General features: G+C 46.1%; 1 protein-coding gene across 1 annotated transcript in view; it reads right to left on the minus strand.

Annotated features, from left to right (window-relative positions):
• The window catches only part of RAB37 (RAB37, member RAS oncogene family), a 50075-nt gene extending 43014 nt beyond the window's left edge, over positions 1–7061 (minus strand). Inside the window, exon 1 of the mRNA XM_047758625.1 lies at positions 6975–7061. Within this exon, the coding sequence (XP_047614581.1) occupies positions 6975–7046 (72 nt within the window). The 5' untranslated portion in view covers positions 7047–7061. The remainder of the gene's footprint in view (positions 1–6974) is intronic.
• Between the last annotated feature and the right edge of the window lie 11219 nt (positions 7062–18280).

The following is an 18280-nucleotide window of genomic DNA, read 5'->3' on the forward strand; positions in this document are numbered from 1 at the left end:
AGACAGGGCAGATCTGTTTTTTAAAAAGCAGGGATGTGGATGCAACATTCTAATGGGGTTGGGGGAGGGGGGGAAGGTTTGCTTCGCCTCTAAAGGGCTTCTAACAACAAAAGATAAGAAGAGACAAAGAACAAGAATGCCTCATCCCTGGCCCTGCCTATACCTTGTGACAGGAGGGGTGTGTGAGTGTGCATGTGTGCGTCCGTGTGCGTGTGTGTGCCTGTGTGTGTGTGTGCTGGCAGCTGGGGCAGAGAGCTAGAAAGCAAGAGGAAATAGGAGCTTAAACACAACTTATTTCATGGCCCCCACAAGCATACCTATGGCGTTTACATAAGCACAAATTATTCAAAGACACCCTTATGTTGATGGGTAAAAACTGCCTGCTAATAAGCAGAAATGCAAAGAAGTACGGAGGGAGCAGGTTTTGGCACCAAGGTCAGGGAAACAGGAGTTATTCCCTAGCAGAATTTTGAGCTCTGCTTGTTTCAACAGCTACATTCGTTTCACTTGCACCACTTTAGACCTTGCTACCTTCAGGAGCAGGGTGAGGTCTAGGAGGCTTTGATTGGTGCGGCCAGGGGTTAAGATTTCCAGATCTGTTGTTTGCTGTTGTCTTGAAGCTCTCTTGTCTGTCCCCAGAAAACCTCCTCGGGTTGGCGGATGGGAGGAGGGCCCAGGGCATTTCCTGAGCCCTCTGCTGGGCAGAAAAGGAGCTGTGATCTTTATTCCCACATGCAACCTCTAGGGACCATTTCTCTTGCCTGAGAAGGGACTGGAAACAAGGAGCACACTGGGATAAGCTCAGAGCCACTTCAAACGTCCAGTTCCACCGTTCCCTAGCCTGGGGCTCACTTCTGGCTGTTTCCTTCCAGCAAAGCTGGGATTTCCTGCCTTGAAGATGAAGGAAGGCGTAGACCTTTCCCAGAACAGCTCACAAAAGAAGCACTATAGCAACACCAGTGCGTTTCAGATATTTTCTTACCAACAGTCCCAGGAAGGCTAACTTAGAGGGAAGGATGCTTGGAGAGGGAAGCCTGAGAGTTTGGGAAGTGATGCTGAGATAAGAGAGTCAAGGTCATTTCTGGCTAAGGTTAGCCAGGCGCACCAGCAGTACTCCCCAAGCCATCTGGTTGTGCTGGGACCTGGGTGGGACCTGGCACATTAGCCCGAGGAGTCCCAGGCGGTCAGAGATTGTTAATGATGCAACGTACACATCATTTGTTTATCCGAAAGTCTCCAGAGCAAGCAAGAGAGGAAAACAAGCAAATGGAAATCTTCTACAGGGAGTGGAACAGCTTGCTTTTCTCAGCTTTCTTGTTTGTTCCTGAGCTGAGGATGGAAATCCGGCAAGAACGGGAGCTGGTACTCACACTTTAATTTTATACATACACATATATTTTTTCCTTTGCTTTTTCCTTCTTCCCCTCCTCTCCCCTCCCCCTCCCCCCTCTTTCTCTAGTTATTTATTTGTTTATTTACTTTTTATGCCTGCAGCATATGGAAGTTCCCAGGCTAGGGGTTGAATCGCAGCAGTAGCTGCCGGCCTGTGCAATGAGGGATCTAAACCATGTGTGCGACCTACTCCACAGCTCACGGCAACGCCGGATCCCTGACCCACGGAGAGAGGCCAGGGATCGAACCCACCACAACGGGAACTCCTCTTTCTTTTTTAAAAATCACTTTATTCATGTATGACACACTCGTTTTGAAAGCAAAACTTCCTCACCTACAGGGCATGGGCTTTCTGTGGAATCCGATTCTTTGACCACAAATTTGTGTTCCACTGACACTGTTTAATGGAAAAAAATTCCCCTGAGGGATAAAGAATGGTAGAGGGAGACAGCATAGTTGGTATGGCCTTTTGCTGGTTGATTTGTCTTTCCCTGGAAAAATTTTCTGGCAGGGAAGAAAAATGCCACCGGACCGAGACCCTCTTCTAGGATCACTGGGTCTGGCCTTGCGGGCAGGTTGGCTGGTGTATGGATGGAGCTCTGCCTTTCTTAGATATTAACGTTCCATCAGAGGCCAAACTGAGGTCAGAAGGGACCATTTCTTTCTGAGTTATCCCCCTGGATGTTCCTGTACCTTTCTTAGGGCACATAGGGGACTCTACACAGTATTACAGCAGTTTGTGTGCTTTATTTTTTTCTTTTTAGGGCCACACCTGCAGCATATGGATCAAAGCCCTACAGGCTAGGGATCAAATCAGAGCTACAGCTGCCAGTCTACGACACAGCCCTAGCAACGCAGGATCCGAGCCCCATCTGCCACCTATACCACAGATCGTTCAAGGCAACACCAGATCCTTAACCCACTGAGCAAAGCCAGGTATCAAATCCACGTCCTCACGGGTACTAGTTGGGTTCCTTACTGCTGAGCCACCACGGGAATTCCTGTGTGTATGTTTTACAGGCCTTGAACTTATTGAAGATGGGATCCGTGCATGTGTGTTCTCTCTAATGCTCAGCATAGTTTCTTACCCTTTGGAAGTGCTGAGTGCATGTTTGCTGAATGACTAGATGTGCCACACGGACTAGTGAAGGGTGTAGACACAGAAGATGAGCAGGAGAAGAGGGATGAGAATGACGAGCACAGGAAAGATGGGAGAAGAGTGGAGGTGACCTGCTTAGCTGTCCCACTCACCTAGAAGAGGTGTCGGAGCAGAGTTAGAGGAAATGGGAATCTTTGTAGAACAGAGAACTTTTGGTCCTTATCTGTAAGAATTCCATATTTTCCCCAGTGAGGACCTTATCTGTAAGAATTCCATATTTTCCCCAGTGAGGACCTTATCTGTAAGAATTCCATATTTTCCCCAGTGGATGAAAGGATGGACAGTCCACTTCTTTATGTCTCCTGGTCACTGGTCTTTCTGAGATGCTATGGGGGAGACTAACTATAACTTAGTAATTATTTGCTCCTTTTGGAACAATTATTTGCTCCTAACTGTAACTTAGTAATTATTTGCTCCTCTCCGCATGTGGCTGTTCATCAGAGCGCTGGTGATGTCCAGTTAGAAAGTAAGATTTTGACCAGAAGTCTCTTTGTCCTGATTCACTAGCATCTGGGGCAAAACCTGCCGCCTTCTGTGCTTCATTTTCCCAGGCTTCACGGTCAGACTCTGGCACAGTAAGAACCTGCCGTGCAGTGTTTCCAAGCCCCTAACTCATACATATCACTGCCTTTGATGGCTCATGAGACAGTTCTCATCGCAGGAGAGGGCGGGGAGTTCTCTGAGGCAAAGAGCAGCAAGGTTGTTCACATGTTTTAAATTATTTAATTGCATCAAATATTCAGATTTGTGAGAACAACAGCAACTCTATTTAAAAACTCCAAGCATGTGATGGATGAACTCAGCGTCTCCAGGCTCAAGTTCCCAGCTTCCAGCCCACACTCAAGGAATATTCTAAGAGTCACTCAGGCTCTTTTGGGTCAGCCTCCAGCTCTCAGGATGAGCTAAAGTGTGTGTGCCATCCAAGGCTAAGGATATATGGCATATATTTTCTAGATAAGTGAATTTTAGTGACAGGTCTCGTTACACCCCATTCCTCACTTTTCCATAAAAAAAGAGATATTCCGCTTAGGAAGTCAGGGCTGTAATGTCCACAGAAGTCACAGTTTTTATATAAGTGGGTGTGTGAGCTTAATCCCATGGAGTTGTGCCTGTGAAATATGTGTGTGTGTGTGTGTGTGTGTGTGAGAGAGAGAGAGAGAGAGAGAGAGAGAGAGAGAGAGAGAGAGAGAGAGAGGGAGAGAAGCAGTTTCTCTTCTCACAAAGCTTCATCATTTTAGGTGAGACCCAATTTGATACCCACTGATAGGAGGCCAAGATGTATGTCCCAATAACATCCATTTGTTGAACGCTTTCTATATGATGAGAAATAAATAAATAATAGCGTCTAGCATCCTCACTCAAAAAACAACAAGCCAGATATTATTATTCCTATTCGATAGATAAGAAAAGTAAGGCTCACAGATGTCATTCAAAGTCACATCAAGGTCTGATCTGATTCCAAGCCTGGGATTTCTTTCCCCCCCATACAGTGATGTCTCCTCTCTGGCAAGTTTCTAGGACTACCCTGTGTCATAGCTGGCAGCCCTGTATAAACATCACGCAATACTTCCCCCTCCGTAAAGGTGACCTCTGAGGAGGAGAAGGGGAACAGTATGTGGAAAGGTGGTTTCTGGGAAGTTGATAGGTTCTGTTTTGTTTTGTTTGTTTTTTTTGCTTTTTTTAGGGCCACACTTGTGACATATGGAAGTTCCCTGGCTAGGGGTCCAATCGGAGCTACACCTGCCAGCCTACGCCACAGCCACAGCAACTTGAGATCTGAGCTGTGTCTGCGACCTGCACCATAGCTCACGGTGACGTTGGATCCTTAATCCACCGAGCGAGGCCAGGGATCGAACCTGCCTCCTCATGGATACTAGTCTGGTTGGTGACCGCTGAGCCACCAGGGAACTCCAGTAAGTTCTATCTTCATTTTGGTAGATGCTGCACTGAGGTGCTCGCTTTGTGATAGCCCATCAAGGTGTTCACATAAGATCTGGGCTTTTCTTGTGTTTGTTATACTTCAACAAAATGTTCGTTTAAAAAAAATCCTTCCTCCTACCAACAAATGTTGGAGGAGAGCCCTGCCTTCTGTGGTCAAGACATTCTAATTAATAACAGGACTTCTTTGGACTCTATTACATAGCAAACTTAAAAATAATACAAATATGTTGATACTTTGCCCCTTTACAAAAAGTTTTCTTAGTGGGTCACAATAAAAAGTCATGTACAGGAGTTCCTTTCGAGGCTCAGCAGAAGTGAAACTGACTAGTATCCATGAGGATGTGGGTTCCATCCCTGGCCTTGCTTGGTGGGTTAAGGATCCAGCATAGCCATGAGCTGTGGTATAGGTCACAGATAGGGCTCGAAACCTGTGTGACTGTGGTTGTGGTGTAGGCAGCTAGAGCCCTGATTTTACCCCTAGCCTGGGAACTTCCATACGTTGTGGGTGTGGCCCTAAAAAGACCAAAAAAAAAGTCAGGTACAATAAGAACATAACATTAGGAGGAGGTTATCAGTATTATAAGAGGAGGAAAACTGCTACATATGTATGTTACTCTACTGGGCATCAGAGGTTTAAGGCCAGCTTCTGCTCTCGAGAAAGATGCTCACAATTAAGCTGAAGCTCTTGAGCATTTACTATTGGTAAGTAGACACCTGTCTGCAAATATGTTGGAACTTGCAGGACTGGGCTCTCTCCCAACTTGGTAATCAATAAACCCAAAGAAAGTGAAAGTTCTCATCATGGCTACATCCTACCCTTCACGTGTGGGTGACTGAGAGGGAAAGACCACACTTGTTCAATAATTTAAAAACCCTGACCACAAAATCTTAAAGCTTTTAAAACAAATATTTATACCTTTATAAGATGGTTTAAACTTGGGAAGACCCATCTATCTTGTCACTGAGATGCTTTTGTAATTGATTTGTAATTACGTTCCCTTTTGCTTGTGTGCACTCTCTACTGAGGCTAGAGTCACAGCCTCAAAGAATACCCATCTTATTCCAGTTCCCCTCAAATAGTAGTGGTTTTTAAACTTCCTGACTGGGGAACTTAAACATTTTTCTCCTTCTCTCTACCCTGAGGGTTCAGGAACCTGGAAGGAGAAGTTGCTGGACTCTTCAACTCTATAGACCCACTTCCCTTAATAGTGGGTTCTCTGCAATTTGTGTCAAAAATAGCCAGGATGGCACAGGGCTGAAACTTTAATGTGCTTATTTGTTTTCTAGGGATCATGTTAAGATACAGATACAGACTGAGCAGGGCTGAGGAAGAGGCTAGGATTTCATATTTCTAACAAGCTCTGAGGCCAACACTGCTGGTTTATGGACCACACTTGCAGAGAGAAAAGAATGTTAGAATCATAATTCCTGGCTTTTAGCACGCTGCTATTTCCTACTTTGTTTTCTTAGACACGTCACTTTGCCTCTCTGGATTTGAGTTTCTTCAGATACAAATGGCATAACAGGGGGCAAACAGGTGGTTGAGATTATGTCAGCACGTACGCTCATGGAATTTTCTGAGTGATCTTTTGATTTCAAACAATCTCCACCTATAGGACCATGTACAGCCTTTCAGGGAACTAATAGGTAAACCAGTATTAGCAAAGTAGGAAATATAAGAGCTGGATGAGGAGGGAAGAGACAGGGGATGATGGGCAGTAATGACTTCTTATGGCAAATATAAGGTTCTGATTCTTTCGAGTGATGCGTTTTAGATCAAAAAGTGTTGCCTAGAGAGAGGCTGATACGTTTTCCCCACCATCAGTTCAAGGGGACATTGTGGATCATTTCTGTTACTGATAATCTGGTTACCTTACTGATAGTTTTGTTGTATAAAAAACATGAATGAGGGAAGCAAGTGATGAGTTAAAACTTTGAAATAAGAAAATACTTTCGGGAGGCTCTGAGCGCCTCACGGCTGGAGGGCAGCTTTCTGGAGCCACAGGGGACTCTGGTTTGAAAACAAGAGTTTATTTCTGCTGCAGGTCATTTCCACGTTTAATTTCAGCCAAGCTGGCCAGGAATTCAAGTATGTGAGCGCAATTACCAGACTGAATGGGACAGGAGCTTGCAAGTCAAGGGTGGGAGGAAAAATCCCACGATGGTTACAGAGAGGAAAGGTGCCCAGGGTTTCAAAAGGTTGAGAGGCAGGAGAGAGTGAGCGAGAAAGGGACGCAGGAGATTTAAACGAATGGATGAAGCTCAGGACAGTCTGAACCTCTGGCGGCCGCCCCTCCCCCACATTCGCGCATCTGTTTTGAGCAGCAAACAGGATCCAGCAGGAAGGGTTCCTCAAGTTCACAGGTATGGGCTAGTTTCTCTTTGAGTGCTAAAGCCAAGTGAAGGGAACGGAGAGAACTCCTGGTAACGGCGCCCTCTCCCAGGGTTGAGATGGGGACGGGAGACTAGAAGAGATGCTTACCTTATGCAGGACGTGCTCCTGGAAGTCGGGGCCAGCTCCACCCTGGTAGGAGTCGAGTCTCTGCAGGTCCATGCCCAGCTTGGAGCCTGCTGCTCCCTGCTCTCCCAGCGTTCTGCGTCAGCGCTCTTAGAAGCTCCGTCCGGGCTCCGCGGGGTGCGGCAGGCTCGGGTCCAAGTCCCGCGGGCCGGGCCGCATCCGGTTCAGAACTGGACAGCTCCCGCAGCCGCTGCGGCGAGGTACCCGGCGTGCAGGCGGCCGCGGCGTTTCAGCACCAGGAACAGTGATGCGGTCCCTGCGCGCCCGGGAGCAGAGTTCCGAGATCTGGTCCTCTCTGAGTCCCCTGTCTCGTGACTCCAGGACGCGGGGAGGGATGCAAGATTTCAGTCTAGCCGGCGGTCCGTGCGTATCTTATGCGGCTCCTGGACTCTGGAGCTTCACGACCCAGCTGCGCTCTCAGGGCACTGCGGTCCCAGGAGCTCACGGTTCCTGATTCTCACTGACCCAGCATCCCCCCTACACCACGCAGCTCATCTCTCCTCTCGCGCTTGCAGAGGCGAAGCCCTGCGGCGCTGGCGCCACTTCTCTTTTGGTCTTTGAACACTTCTTCCGGGTACGTGTAAGGCCGATAGATAATGGGATTTGGGGGTCCTTGAAGTTTCTGAAATATTTTGCAAAATTCTGCTGAAATGCATTTTTCTAGGGAGGGGGCCCAAAGCTCAAATTACACTCTCTAGGAGGCACAGGACCCCCCAGAGTTAAGAACAATTGGCTTGGGAATGTTGGTGTGGTTAAGGGCACAAACAAGCTCCAGAGTTCAAATCACAGCTCTGAAAATGGTACGTTGTGTAACCTTGAACATGTTACTTAACCTTCCCTAAGGGTCCACAAGATGGAAATAGTAATACAGTAATAATACCTACCTCATGATGTTGTTCTGAGGATTTCATGAGTTCGTTCATGTAAAAAGCCTAGAAAGGTGCCTGATATATATTAGAAACTCAAAAAATGTTAGATACTGTGCTCTTTGAGCAAGGGGTTGCGGGGGATGGGGGTGAAGGGCTGTGTCTACCTCCCCTAAACACCAGGATGGTCCTGCTGCCTGAAATACCAATGTGCGGAGTTTTATTATTGCTTGGAAAGGCGACCATGAGGCTGACTATCAGGGGACCCGGGAGCTGAGACTGTGATCTCAGAGGTTATCCTTGTATCATGACCTTGGTGTTCAGCAGGCAGCTACCTCCCTGGACACAAGTCCCGTCACCACCAGCCACTGGGGTCAGTATTCATATGGAGGGAAAGGGCCAGGTCTAGGATTAAAAGGGTGTGTTTTACTTCTGGGTTTCAATTCCTTTTTTTTTTTTTTTTTGGCTGGGTGGCTTTAACCAAATCACTTAGGTTCTCTGGGATTCCTCATGTTTTTTTTCATCTGTAAAATAGCTAGAACAATGTGTGTCTCCTTCCCTTGGTTTTCTCGAGGAGTAAATGAGATGATTATGTGAGAATCTTCCTTCCTTTTAAACCATAAAGTACGTTTCACTTATAAGGTACTCTTATTGGAATCTCTATATTGTAGGTACCCAATAAATATTAATCAAATGAACAAAGCCAGAGAAACAATGTGTGTGTATGAGCTTCTCACTGGGCCTGTGGTTGGGGGTCTTAACTTGAGGTGACTAGATGGACTTTGGGGGAACTGTAAAACATTGAAAATATTATGAAAAAGTTTGCTTATGTGGATTTTTATAGGGAGACATCTCACAGCTCTCCTTATGTTTTCAAAGCTGTCTATTCAAAAAAAAATTAAGGGCCAACAGCTTAAAAGAAACTCTTGGAGTCACTGTCGTGGCTCAGTAGTTAATGAACCCAACTAGTATCCATGAGGATGCGGATTCCATCCCTGGCCTTGCTCAGAGGGTTAAGGATCTGGCGTTGCTGTGAGCTGTAGTGTAGGTTGTAGACTTGGCTTGGATCCTGTGTTGCTGTGGCTGTGGTATAGGCTGGCAGCTATAGCTCTGATTCAACTCCTAGCCTGGGAACACCCATATGTTGCAGGTGTGACCCTGAAAAGACAAAAGACAAAAAAAAAAGGAAACTCCCATAACTTTCTCCTGAGCTTCCTTGCCATCCATGATGCCTGTAGTTAAGAAGGTTCCAGAAACCAATGGCTGCTTGGCTCTGAACATCACATGGCTGGCAAGGGTCACCACTTCTCAGGGTCTGGTTCTGAGCTCTGAAGGTTCATAGACATGATTTCATCCACCTGCTCACGGGGCATGAAGAGCACATAATCCAGGATCTGAACTGATCCAGAGTTGATGACGCAAGATGTCCCTGAGGAGTGATGTTCACCCTGAGAGCTAGAGCGAGAGTGGGCATCGGTCAGCTGAAGGGAGTGGTGGAGTGACCCAGGCACATTGATCAGCGTGCGCAAGAACTTTATGGTGGCCAAGAGCTGAGAAAAAACCAGTCTGGCTGGAGTCCAGAAAGAGAGGGGAGGAGGATGATAGGGGACAAATCTGAAGACGTGTAAGTAGAAACCTGACCTGTGGGACAGGCTTTGGACCTTCTTCTGAGCAATGCAAAGCCATTGATGGCCTTTATTATTATTATTATTATTTTGCTCTTTAAGGCCATACGTGCAGCATATGGAAGTTCCCAGGCTAGGGGTCCAATCAGAGCTGCAGCCACCAGCCTACACCACAGCCACAGCCATGCAGGATCTGAGCTGCATCTGTGGCCTACACCACGGCTCACGGCAACGCCGGATCCTTAACCCACTGAGCCAGGCCAGGGATCGAACCTGTGTCCTCAAGGATACCATGTCGGATCGTTACCAATAAGCCACACAGGGAACTCCTTCCTCTGTTTTTTTTTTTTTTTTTCTCCCAAGGATTTGTTTTTGTTTTTCCCCAGTTATGACTAGATATAGCTTTTTTGTCGGTTTTGTTTTTGGCATTTAATTGTGCTCAGTCTTTTAGATTTGGTCATTTGTTTTGGAAAATTCTCAGCCATTTTTATTTCAAATATTACTTCAAATATTTCCTTTTTTCATTTTTTAAAGTGTTATGGAAGCAGAGTTGATTTACAATGCTGTGGTAATTTCTGCTGTACAACAGAGTGATTCCTTTTTACAAATAGCACATCTATTCTTTCCAGATTCTGTCACATAGTTCTTCTGTTACTTTATTTTTCTTCTCGCATCCAAAGAACGTGTTTATGACATCTTTTAAAATTGTTCTGCAGTTCTTGGACGTTCTGTTCTGTTCTCCTTTTTGCTTTGTTTGGAAATTTTCTACTGATTTATCTTTAAGCTCACTGATACTGTTTTTACCCAGGTCAAAGCCGCCCATGAGGTCATTATTTGCTTCCATTAGAGTGGGTTTTGTTTTTTTAGGGCCCCATCTGAGGCATATGGAGGTTCCTGGGCTAGGGGTGGAATCAGAGCTACAGCTGCTGGCCTACATCACAGCCACAGCAACTCAGGATCCGAGCCTCGTCTGCAACCTACCTCCCAGCTCACGGCAATGCTGGATCCCCGGCCCACTGAGTGAGGCTGGGGATTGAACCCGCATCCTCATGGATACTAGCTGGGTTCGTTAACCACTGAGCCACGACAGGAGCTCCCCATTACAGTGCTTTTTATTCCTTTCAGCTTACTTTTTCTGTCTTTGCATGTTGCCTCCTTTTCCCAGGATATCCATGAAGATATTTATTTTAAATTCCATGGCTGATCATTCTGACATCTGTGTCACATCCGAGTTCGGTTCTGATGTTGGCTTTGTCTCTTTAGACTGTCTTTTTCTCTGCCTTTTGATGTGCCTTTTGATTTTTTGTTGAAAGCCAGACATGCTGTGTCAGTTAATAGGAATTGAGGTCTCCTGGGGGATCTGGGTCTCTGGTCTTCATCGTGAGGATTTATGCTACTCTGGCTCCCAGTTGGGATTTGTTCAATGTTTGCTCTAGCTATGGGGGCCAGAGCCTTCGAATTCCTTTAGGATCCTTGTTTTTGTCATCTCTTTCTACACTGGGCTTCCATAAATACTTCTACACCAGGGAGAGTCTGTGGCTCACAGCTCCTTCAGCTGTAATCCTCTGCTGGCTTGGAGCCCTGTTGGTGTGGGAGAGACGGAGGGTCCATAATTTTCTAATTAAATCTCTTTTAATGTGTCTTTTTGTGGGTCTTCTTCTCTGGCTCATGACTTCACAAATTTTTCTTTCTTTCTCCCCCTCTCTCTTTCTCTCTTGCTTTCAGTCTCTTTCTTTTCCTTCCTTCCTCCCTCCCCCTCTCCCTCCCTCCCTTCCTTCTGCAGCATCGGAAACTTCTGGGCCAGGGATCGAATCCGAGCAGCAGCTGTGGCCTGTGACACAGCTGTGGCAACACCAGACCCTTAACCCACAGTGTTGGGCCGGGGATCAAACTGGCCCAGAGACAAGCCAGATCATTAACTGACTGTGCCATAGTGGGAACTCCGCAAAGCTTTCTCTTCGCACAGCTTTCTACCCTCTTAGGTGACACAGAAGCCTGGAGGGGGCTGGAGTGAGAAGAATGCCCTCCCCTCACGGCTCTGGGGCCAGACTCCGGAACAGTCTTTTTTGTGCAGAGGCAGCCTTTGCTGTGGGGAGGGCTCGGGGCATATTTCAGAAGGATTACTCTTCCCCTCCCCCTGCCAGAGCCGTGAGGACCGGCTTGGATCTTTACTGTGGGAATCTGCTGGGGTCCCTGGAGGGCAAGTCTGTGAAAGTCGCTCTCATCTTAGTCCCCATTCAGCCTCCAGCAAGTCCTCAACATCACTGTGTGTGTGTGTGTGTGTGTGTGTGTGTGTGTTCCTACCGTTCGTGGCTCCAGTGGCTTCTGCTCCAGGCTAGCGGATCTTGGCTATGACTTTCTGGATTTGTCTGTCTGTCCAGATTTCAGGGGAGCACTTTCCTCTGCAAACGCAGTTCTCTGATGAGTCGCAGGAAAGCAGCTGATTTTCGGTTTGTTCAGCTTTTTCTTGTTGGAAGGAGGGGAGTCATGACAGGCAGTCTTCACCTGTCAGAGTGAAAACCAGGAGTCCTCCACGGAGAATGAGAGTGTCGTCTTTCCTGGGAAAAATACCAACACGCAAAACAAAAGAAAAACAAAAATCAACCAAACTAAAGTTTGAGCTCCGTCTCTTTTTCTGGGCTTCATGCTTTCTGGACCTTTTTGTAATATTTTAAATTAACATAATAATTTTCAAAGACACCTTATTCTCACAGTAATTACAGTTTTAATTAATTAATCACTTTTTTTTTCTTTTTGGGGCTGCACCCATGGCATATGGAAGTTTCCAGGCTAGGGGTTGGATCAGAGCTATAGCTGCCAGCCTACACCACAGCACACAGTCTGTGACTTACACCCCAGCACATGGCAACGCTGGATTCTTAACCCACTGATCGAGGCCAGGGATCAAACCCGAAACCTCATGGATACCAGTCGGGTTCGTTTCCGCTGTGCCACAACGGAACTCGAGTAATTACATTTTAAATTGGTATGTTTTTGATATTTGGGGCTGCTCAAGTGTTGCCCGAAAACCGAGTTTGCCTCGTAAGGGATGTGCAACCAAAAGGCACAACCTAGCCAGAGTGGGGGAGAAGCTAAGATTTGTTATTTGCCGCAAGGAAGGAGAACACTGGGCATCTTCCCCAAAGCATCGTCTTCCCCCACCCCAAAAGCAAAATTGGGGAAGTTTAAGCTAAGGGTACATGCATATTCATGAAGGAGCTGGAGCAGAGGCGAATTCAGCCTAGAACTGGGGCAAAGGTCGGCAGAGTCCAGGCTCTAGTTGATTGAAGTCCGGATGGTGGGCAAAGGTCAGTGTTATCACCCCTTAGGTTCCAGTTTGTCTGGTGGTTGGGTGCTTGGAGGGGGGGCAGGGTTGGAACTTGCAAAACAGCTCAAGAAGGAGCTTTAGACTAATCTCTCCTTTCCAAACAGAACTGGGAGTCTTCGTGACTGATACATTGTCTTTGATACGGTCAGTTATCTTCCTGGGCTGGTAATGGCTCTTTGTTCTTGCATTCTTTCCCCCTCTTAAAGTCATTAACTGCTGAGACCTATTCCTCTGCAAGGGTGAGCCTTGTGGCCCGGCTGAGATCACAAAGTGGCTTTGGCCTAACATGGCTTCTTCTATGTCAGGAAAGCTATGTCTGGGTCTCTTCCACTGGGGAACTCCTACCCTATCTGCCTATACATTGGCAGACTTATCTCAGAAGAGCGATTCCTTTTACAGAGCTTCTGGTCTAAAATTTTTAGCAGTGACATTTTCTTTTTTTTTCTTTTCTTCTTTTTTTGTCTTTTTGCCATTTCTAGGGCTGCTCCCACGGCATACGGAGGTTCCCAGGCTAGGGGTCGAATCGGAGCTGTAGCCGCCGGCCTACACCAGAGCCACAGCAATGCGGGATCCGAGCCGTGTCTGCGACCTACACCACAGCTCACGGCAACGCTGGATCGTTAACCCACTGAGCAAGGGCAGGGATCGAACCCGCAACCTCATGGTTCCTAGTCGGATTCGTTAACCACTGTGCCGCGACGGGAACTCCGACATTTTCTTACACTGTGATGAAATGAAATTCATATTGTCTGGCAAGATAAGAAAAAATTAAATATACAATATTTCTCGGGAGTTCTCTTTGTGGGTCAGCGGTAATGAACCCTACTGGTATCCACGAGGATGTGGGTTTGAACTCTGGCCTTGCTCAGTGGGTTAAGGATCCGGTGTAGCCATGATCTGTGGTGTAGGTTGCAGACGTGGCTCAGATCCTGTGTTGCTGTGGCTGTGGCTGTGACTGTGTCGTAGGCTGGTGGGTGCAGCTCTGATTCGACCCCTAGCCTGGGAACCTCCATATGCTGCGGGTGTGGCCCTAAAAAGGAAAAAAAATTTCCCTGCCATTCGGGCCTTCCCCGCTTCTCCTTTAGTGTATTATTCGCATTAACCAGACCTCCTTAGATGATAACCTTCCTTCTTACTCTTGTAAGGGGTCATAGGAGACATCATTTGCTTTGTACGTGTCGGTCTGGATTGCGTCAACTGTCAATACATCATTTGGTGTATAACCCTTTGTCTCAAAAACATGTATAGCCATTTCCAGAGCTTTCTGAAAGACCATCTCCTGGTCTTTCAAGATAATCCTCAGATTATCTTGAATAAAATTGTCTATTTTTTCCTTACATCAACTACTGATTAAGTTTTTGCCTACAACTCTCTCCAAGGTAAGGTCTTTGCACATGGACTCTCTCTTTTTTTTTTCATCATTATGCGGCAGAACACGAGGCACATGGGAGTTCCCAGGCTAGGGGTTGAATCAGAGCTGCAGCTCTTGGCCTACGCCACAGCCATGGCAAAGCAGGACTTGAGCTGGGTTACACCACAGCTCACAGCAATGACGGATCCTTAACCCACTGAGCAAGGCCAGGGATCGAACCCGAAACCTCATGGTTCCTAGTCGGATTCATTTCCACTGCGCCACAACGGGAATTCCCATGCATGTACAGTTTAATAGGAAGCTTCTAGTCCTTTGTCTGGGACTGAGCAGCACTCTTAGTGGGTTCTGTTTCCCTATCTGTCATGACTAAACTAACTAGATTTAAGAACTTCAGTTTTTTTTCATTTCATTTTGAAAAATTTAACCACAGCAACAAATGCTTATGGCCAAAACACAGAATGGTATATTCAATTAAAAAAGAAAAACGGGGCATTCCCATTGCGGCTTAGCAGGTTAAGAGCAAGACTAGTGTCCGTGAGGATGTGGCTTTGGTCCCTGGCTTCACTCAGTGCGTTAAGTTTCTGGCTTTGCCACCAGCTGCAAGCTGAGGTGTAGGTCGCAGATGCGGCTCGGATCCTGTGCTGCTGCTTCAGCTGTGGCGCAGGCTGGCAGCTTGCAGCTCTGATTCCATCCCTAGCCCAGGAACTTCCAAGGGCCACGGGTGCAGCCTTTACAAAAAAAAAAAAAAAGGAAAATAAATTGTGCAGGAGGGCTCTTCTCTCCGCTGCCAACCTCTCTCCTCTTAGGAAAACCCAGCTTAGCACTTTCACATTTTAGCTCCTATGATGTCAGCCTTTTGTTTATCAGCTACGTCTTCTGTTGACTTGCACCCCTACATTTTCTCTGCTCGTTTGTCTTGCCGTGGTTGTGTTGCCGTCCTCTGTTTTTCACTAATCAGCTCTACCATTTTGGGTATCAGCCTGAAACTTCCTTTCTTGCTTCCTTAACCAAAGATTGTATGTTTTTCTTCTCGTCCCCAAGATGTAAGATGAAGAATAAATAGCCGTCCTTCCTTTCACTTCTCTTCCCCTATTTCAGTCGCTATCAGATATACTCTATTTATTTATTTTTTGTTTTATTTATTGTTTTATTTATTTATTGGCTGCCCTGTGGCATCTGGAGTTCCCCAGCCAGGGACCAGATCCAAGACCCAAATGCCATCTACAAGGCAGCTGTGGCAACACCAGATCCTTTAATTCACTGTGCCGGGCTGGGATGGAACCTTCATCGTGGTTCTGCAGAGACACTGCAGATCCCGTTGCACCACATGGGAACTCCCAGATGTATTTTAAAACGTAGCCTTTTTTTTTTTTTCCTTTAGAAATTTTTTTCACTCTTTTTTTTGTAATTTTTAAAAATTTTCCCACTGTACAGCAAGGGGGTCAGGTTATCCTTACATGTATACATTACAATTACATTTTTTCCCCCACCCTTTCTTCTGTTGCAACATGAGTATGTAGACAAAGTTCTCAATGCTATTCAGCAGGATCTCCTTGTAAATCTATTCTAAGTTGTGTCTGATAAGCCCAAGCTCCCGATCCCTCCCACTCCCTCCCCCTCCCATCAGGCAGCCACAAGTCTCTTCTCCAAGTCCATGATTTTCTTTTCTAAGGAGATGTTCATTTGTGCTGGATAGTAGATTCCAGTTATAAGTGATATCATATGGTATTTGTCTTTGTCTTTCTGACTCATTTCACTCAGTATGAGAGTCTCTAGTTCCATCCATGTTGCTGCAAATGGCATGATGTCATTCTTTTTTATGGCTGAGTAGCATTCCATTGTGTATATATATACCACCTCTTCCGAATCCAATCCTCTGTCGATGGACATTTGGGTTGTTTCTATGTCCTGGCTATTGTGAATAGTGCTGCAATGAACATGCGGGTGCACGTGTCTCTTTTAAGTAGAGTTTTGTCCGGATAGATGCCCAAGAGTGGGATTGTGGGGTCATGTGGAAGTTCTATGTATAGATTTCTAAGGTATCTCCAAACTGTTCTCCATAGTGGCTGTCCCAGTTTACATTCCCACCAACAGTGCAGGAGGGTTCCCTTTTCTCCACAGCCCCTCCAGCACTTGTTATTTGTGGATTTATTAATGATGGCCATTCTGACTGGTGTGAGGTGATATCTCATGGTAGTTTTGATTTGTATTTCTCTTATAACCAGCGATGTTGAGCATTTTTTCATGTGTTTGTTGGCCATCTGTATATCTTCTTTGGAGAAATGTCTATTCAGGTCTTTTGCCCATTTTTCCATTGGTTGATTGGTTTTTTTGCTGTTGGGTTGTATAAGTTGTTTATATATTCTAGAGATTAAGCCCTTGTCAGTTGCATCATTTGAAACTGTAAAACGTAGCCTTTTAATTTTAGAATTATTTAATGTTGGAGTTCCCATCGTGGCTCAGCAGTTAATGAATCCGACTAGGAACTGTGAGGTTGCGGGTTCAATCCCTGGCCTCGCTTAGTGGGTTAAGGATCCGGCATTGACGTGAACTGTGGTGTCGTGAGCTGTGGTCCTAGAAAAGGCAAAAAGACCAAAAAAAAGAGAAAAGTATTATGTAATGTTTACAGAAGAATCACACAAACAATATAGAGAGTTCTTGCAAATCCCACATCTAGTTTCCCTGACTGGTAGCATTTGCCCGTTTGTCACAACTAGGAACCAGTATTGATGTGTTCTTATTAACTAAGATCCAAACTTTATTTCTATTTCCTTATTTCTTTAACCTGATGTCCTCATTCTGTTCCAGGACCCAATTCAGAATTTTTTTTTTTTTCCTGTGGCTGCACCCACCGCACATGGAGGTTCCCAGGCTAGGGGTTGGATCAGAGCTGTAGCCGCCAGCCTACACCACAGCCACAGCAACGTGGGATCTGAGCCATGTCTGCGACCTACACCACAGCTCACGGCAATGCTGGATCCTTAACCCACCGAGGGAGGCTGGGGATCGAACCCACATCCTCAGGGATCCTTGTCGGGTACATTAACCGCTGAGCCACAAAGGGAACTCCGCCAATTCAGGATATTACATCAACATTGAATCGTTATGTTTCTTTAGGCTTCTTAAGACCCTGAGCGTTTCTCAGATTTGCTTTGTTTCTGATGACTTTGACAGCTGGGTGGAGGGCAGGCCAGGTATTTTGTAAAATGCCTTTCAGCTTAGACCTGCCTATTGTTTTTCCTCAGGATCAGAGTGAGGTTATATCATTATCAATATATCAGATCCAGGGAAGGTCTTATCCGTAGGACCGTCATTGATGGTACAAACCTGGGTCACCTGGCTGAGGTGGCCTCTGTCATGTTTACCCGCAGACATTCATTTCCTCTTTAGCATCCTTCAATTTTCTTTTTCGAGGATTTTTTCCTGGAACTAAGATTCCTAGGATTCCAGGGTCCTAACGCTGGGGTTATCTTGTATAACTTTTTCCTCCCTTTTATTGAAGTACAGTCGATGTATAATGTTGTGTGAAAGCGATTCAGTTACGTATACACATTCCTTTTCAGATTCTTTCCCATTATACATTATTACTGTTATTAGGTATAGTTCCCTGTGCTGTACAGCAGGACCTTGTTGTTTCATCTATAGGGTTATCTTGTTTATTTTTACCCGGGGCTTAGAATCAGTCATTTCTCCAGGAACCCCTGGATCCTTTTGTTGGAGAAAATATTAGGACCGAGATCTGGATGCTTGATGTGTATATTGCTAATGGGATATTATCAGGTGTACTTCTTTTTTGCTTTTTAGGGCTAAACTTGTGGCATCTGGAGGTTCCCAGGCTAGGGGTCGAATCAACTACAGCAGCCGGCCTATGCCACAGCCACAGCAACGCCAGATCCAAGCCCCGTCTGTGACCTACACCACAGCGCGCCGCAATGCCGGATCCTTAACCTACTGAATGAGGCCAGGGATCGAACCTGCAACCTCAGCGTTCCTAGTCAGGTTCATTTCCTCTGAGTCATGACGGGGACGCCCATCAGGGGCACTTTTGCTTTTAAAGTTTCTCAACTGGTAGAAATAAC

The sequence above is a fragment of the Phacochoerus africanus genome, chromosome 14, assembly GCF_016906955.1.
Source record: "Phacochoerus africanus isolate WHEZ1 chromosome 14, ROS_Pafr_v1, whole genome shotgun sequence".
NCBI lineage: Eukaryota > Metazoa > Chordata > Mammalia > Artiodactyla > Suidae > Phacochoerus > Phacochoerus africanus.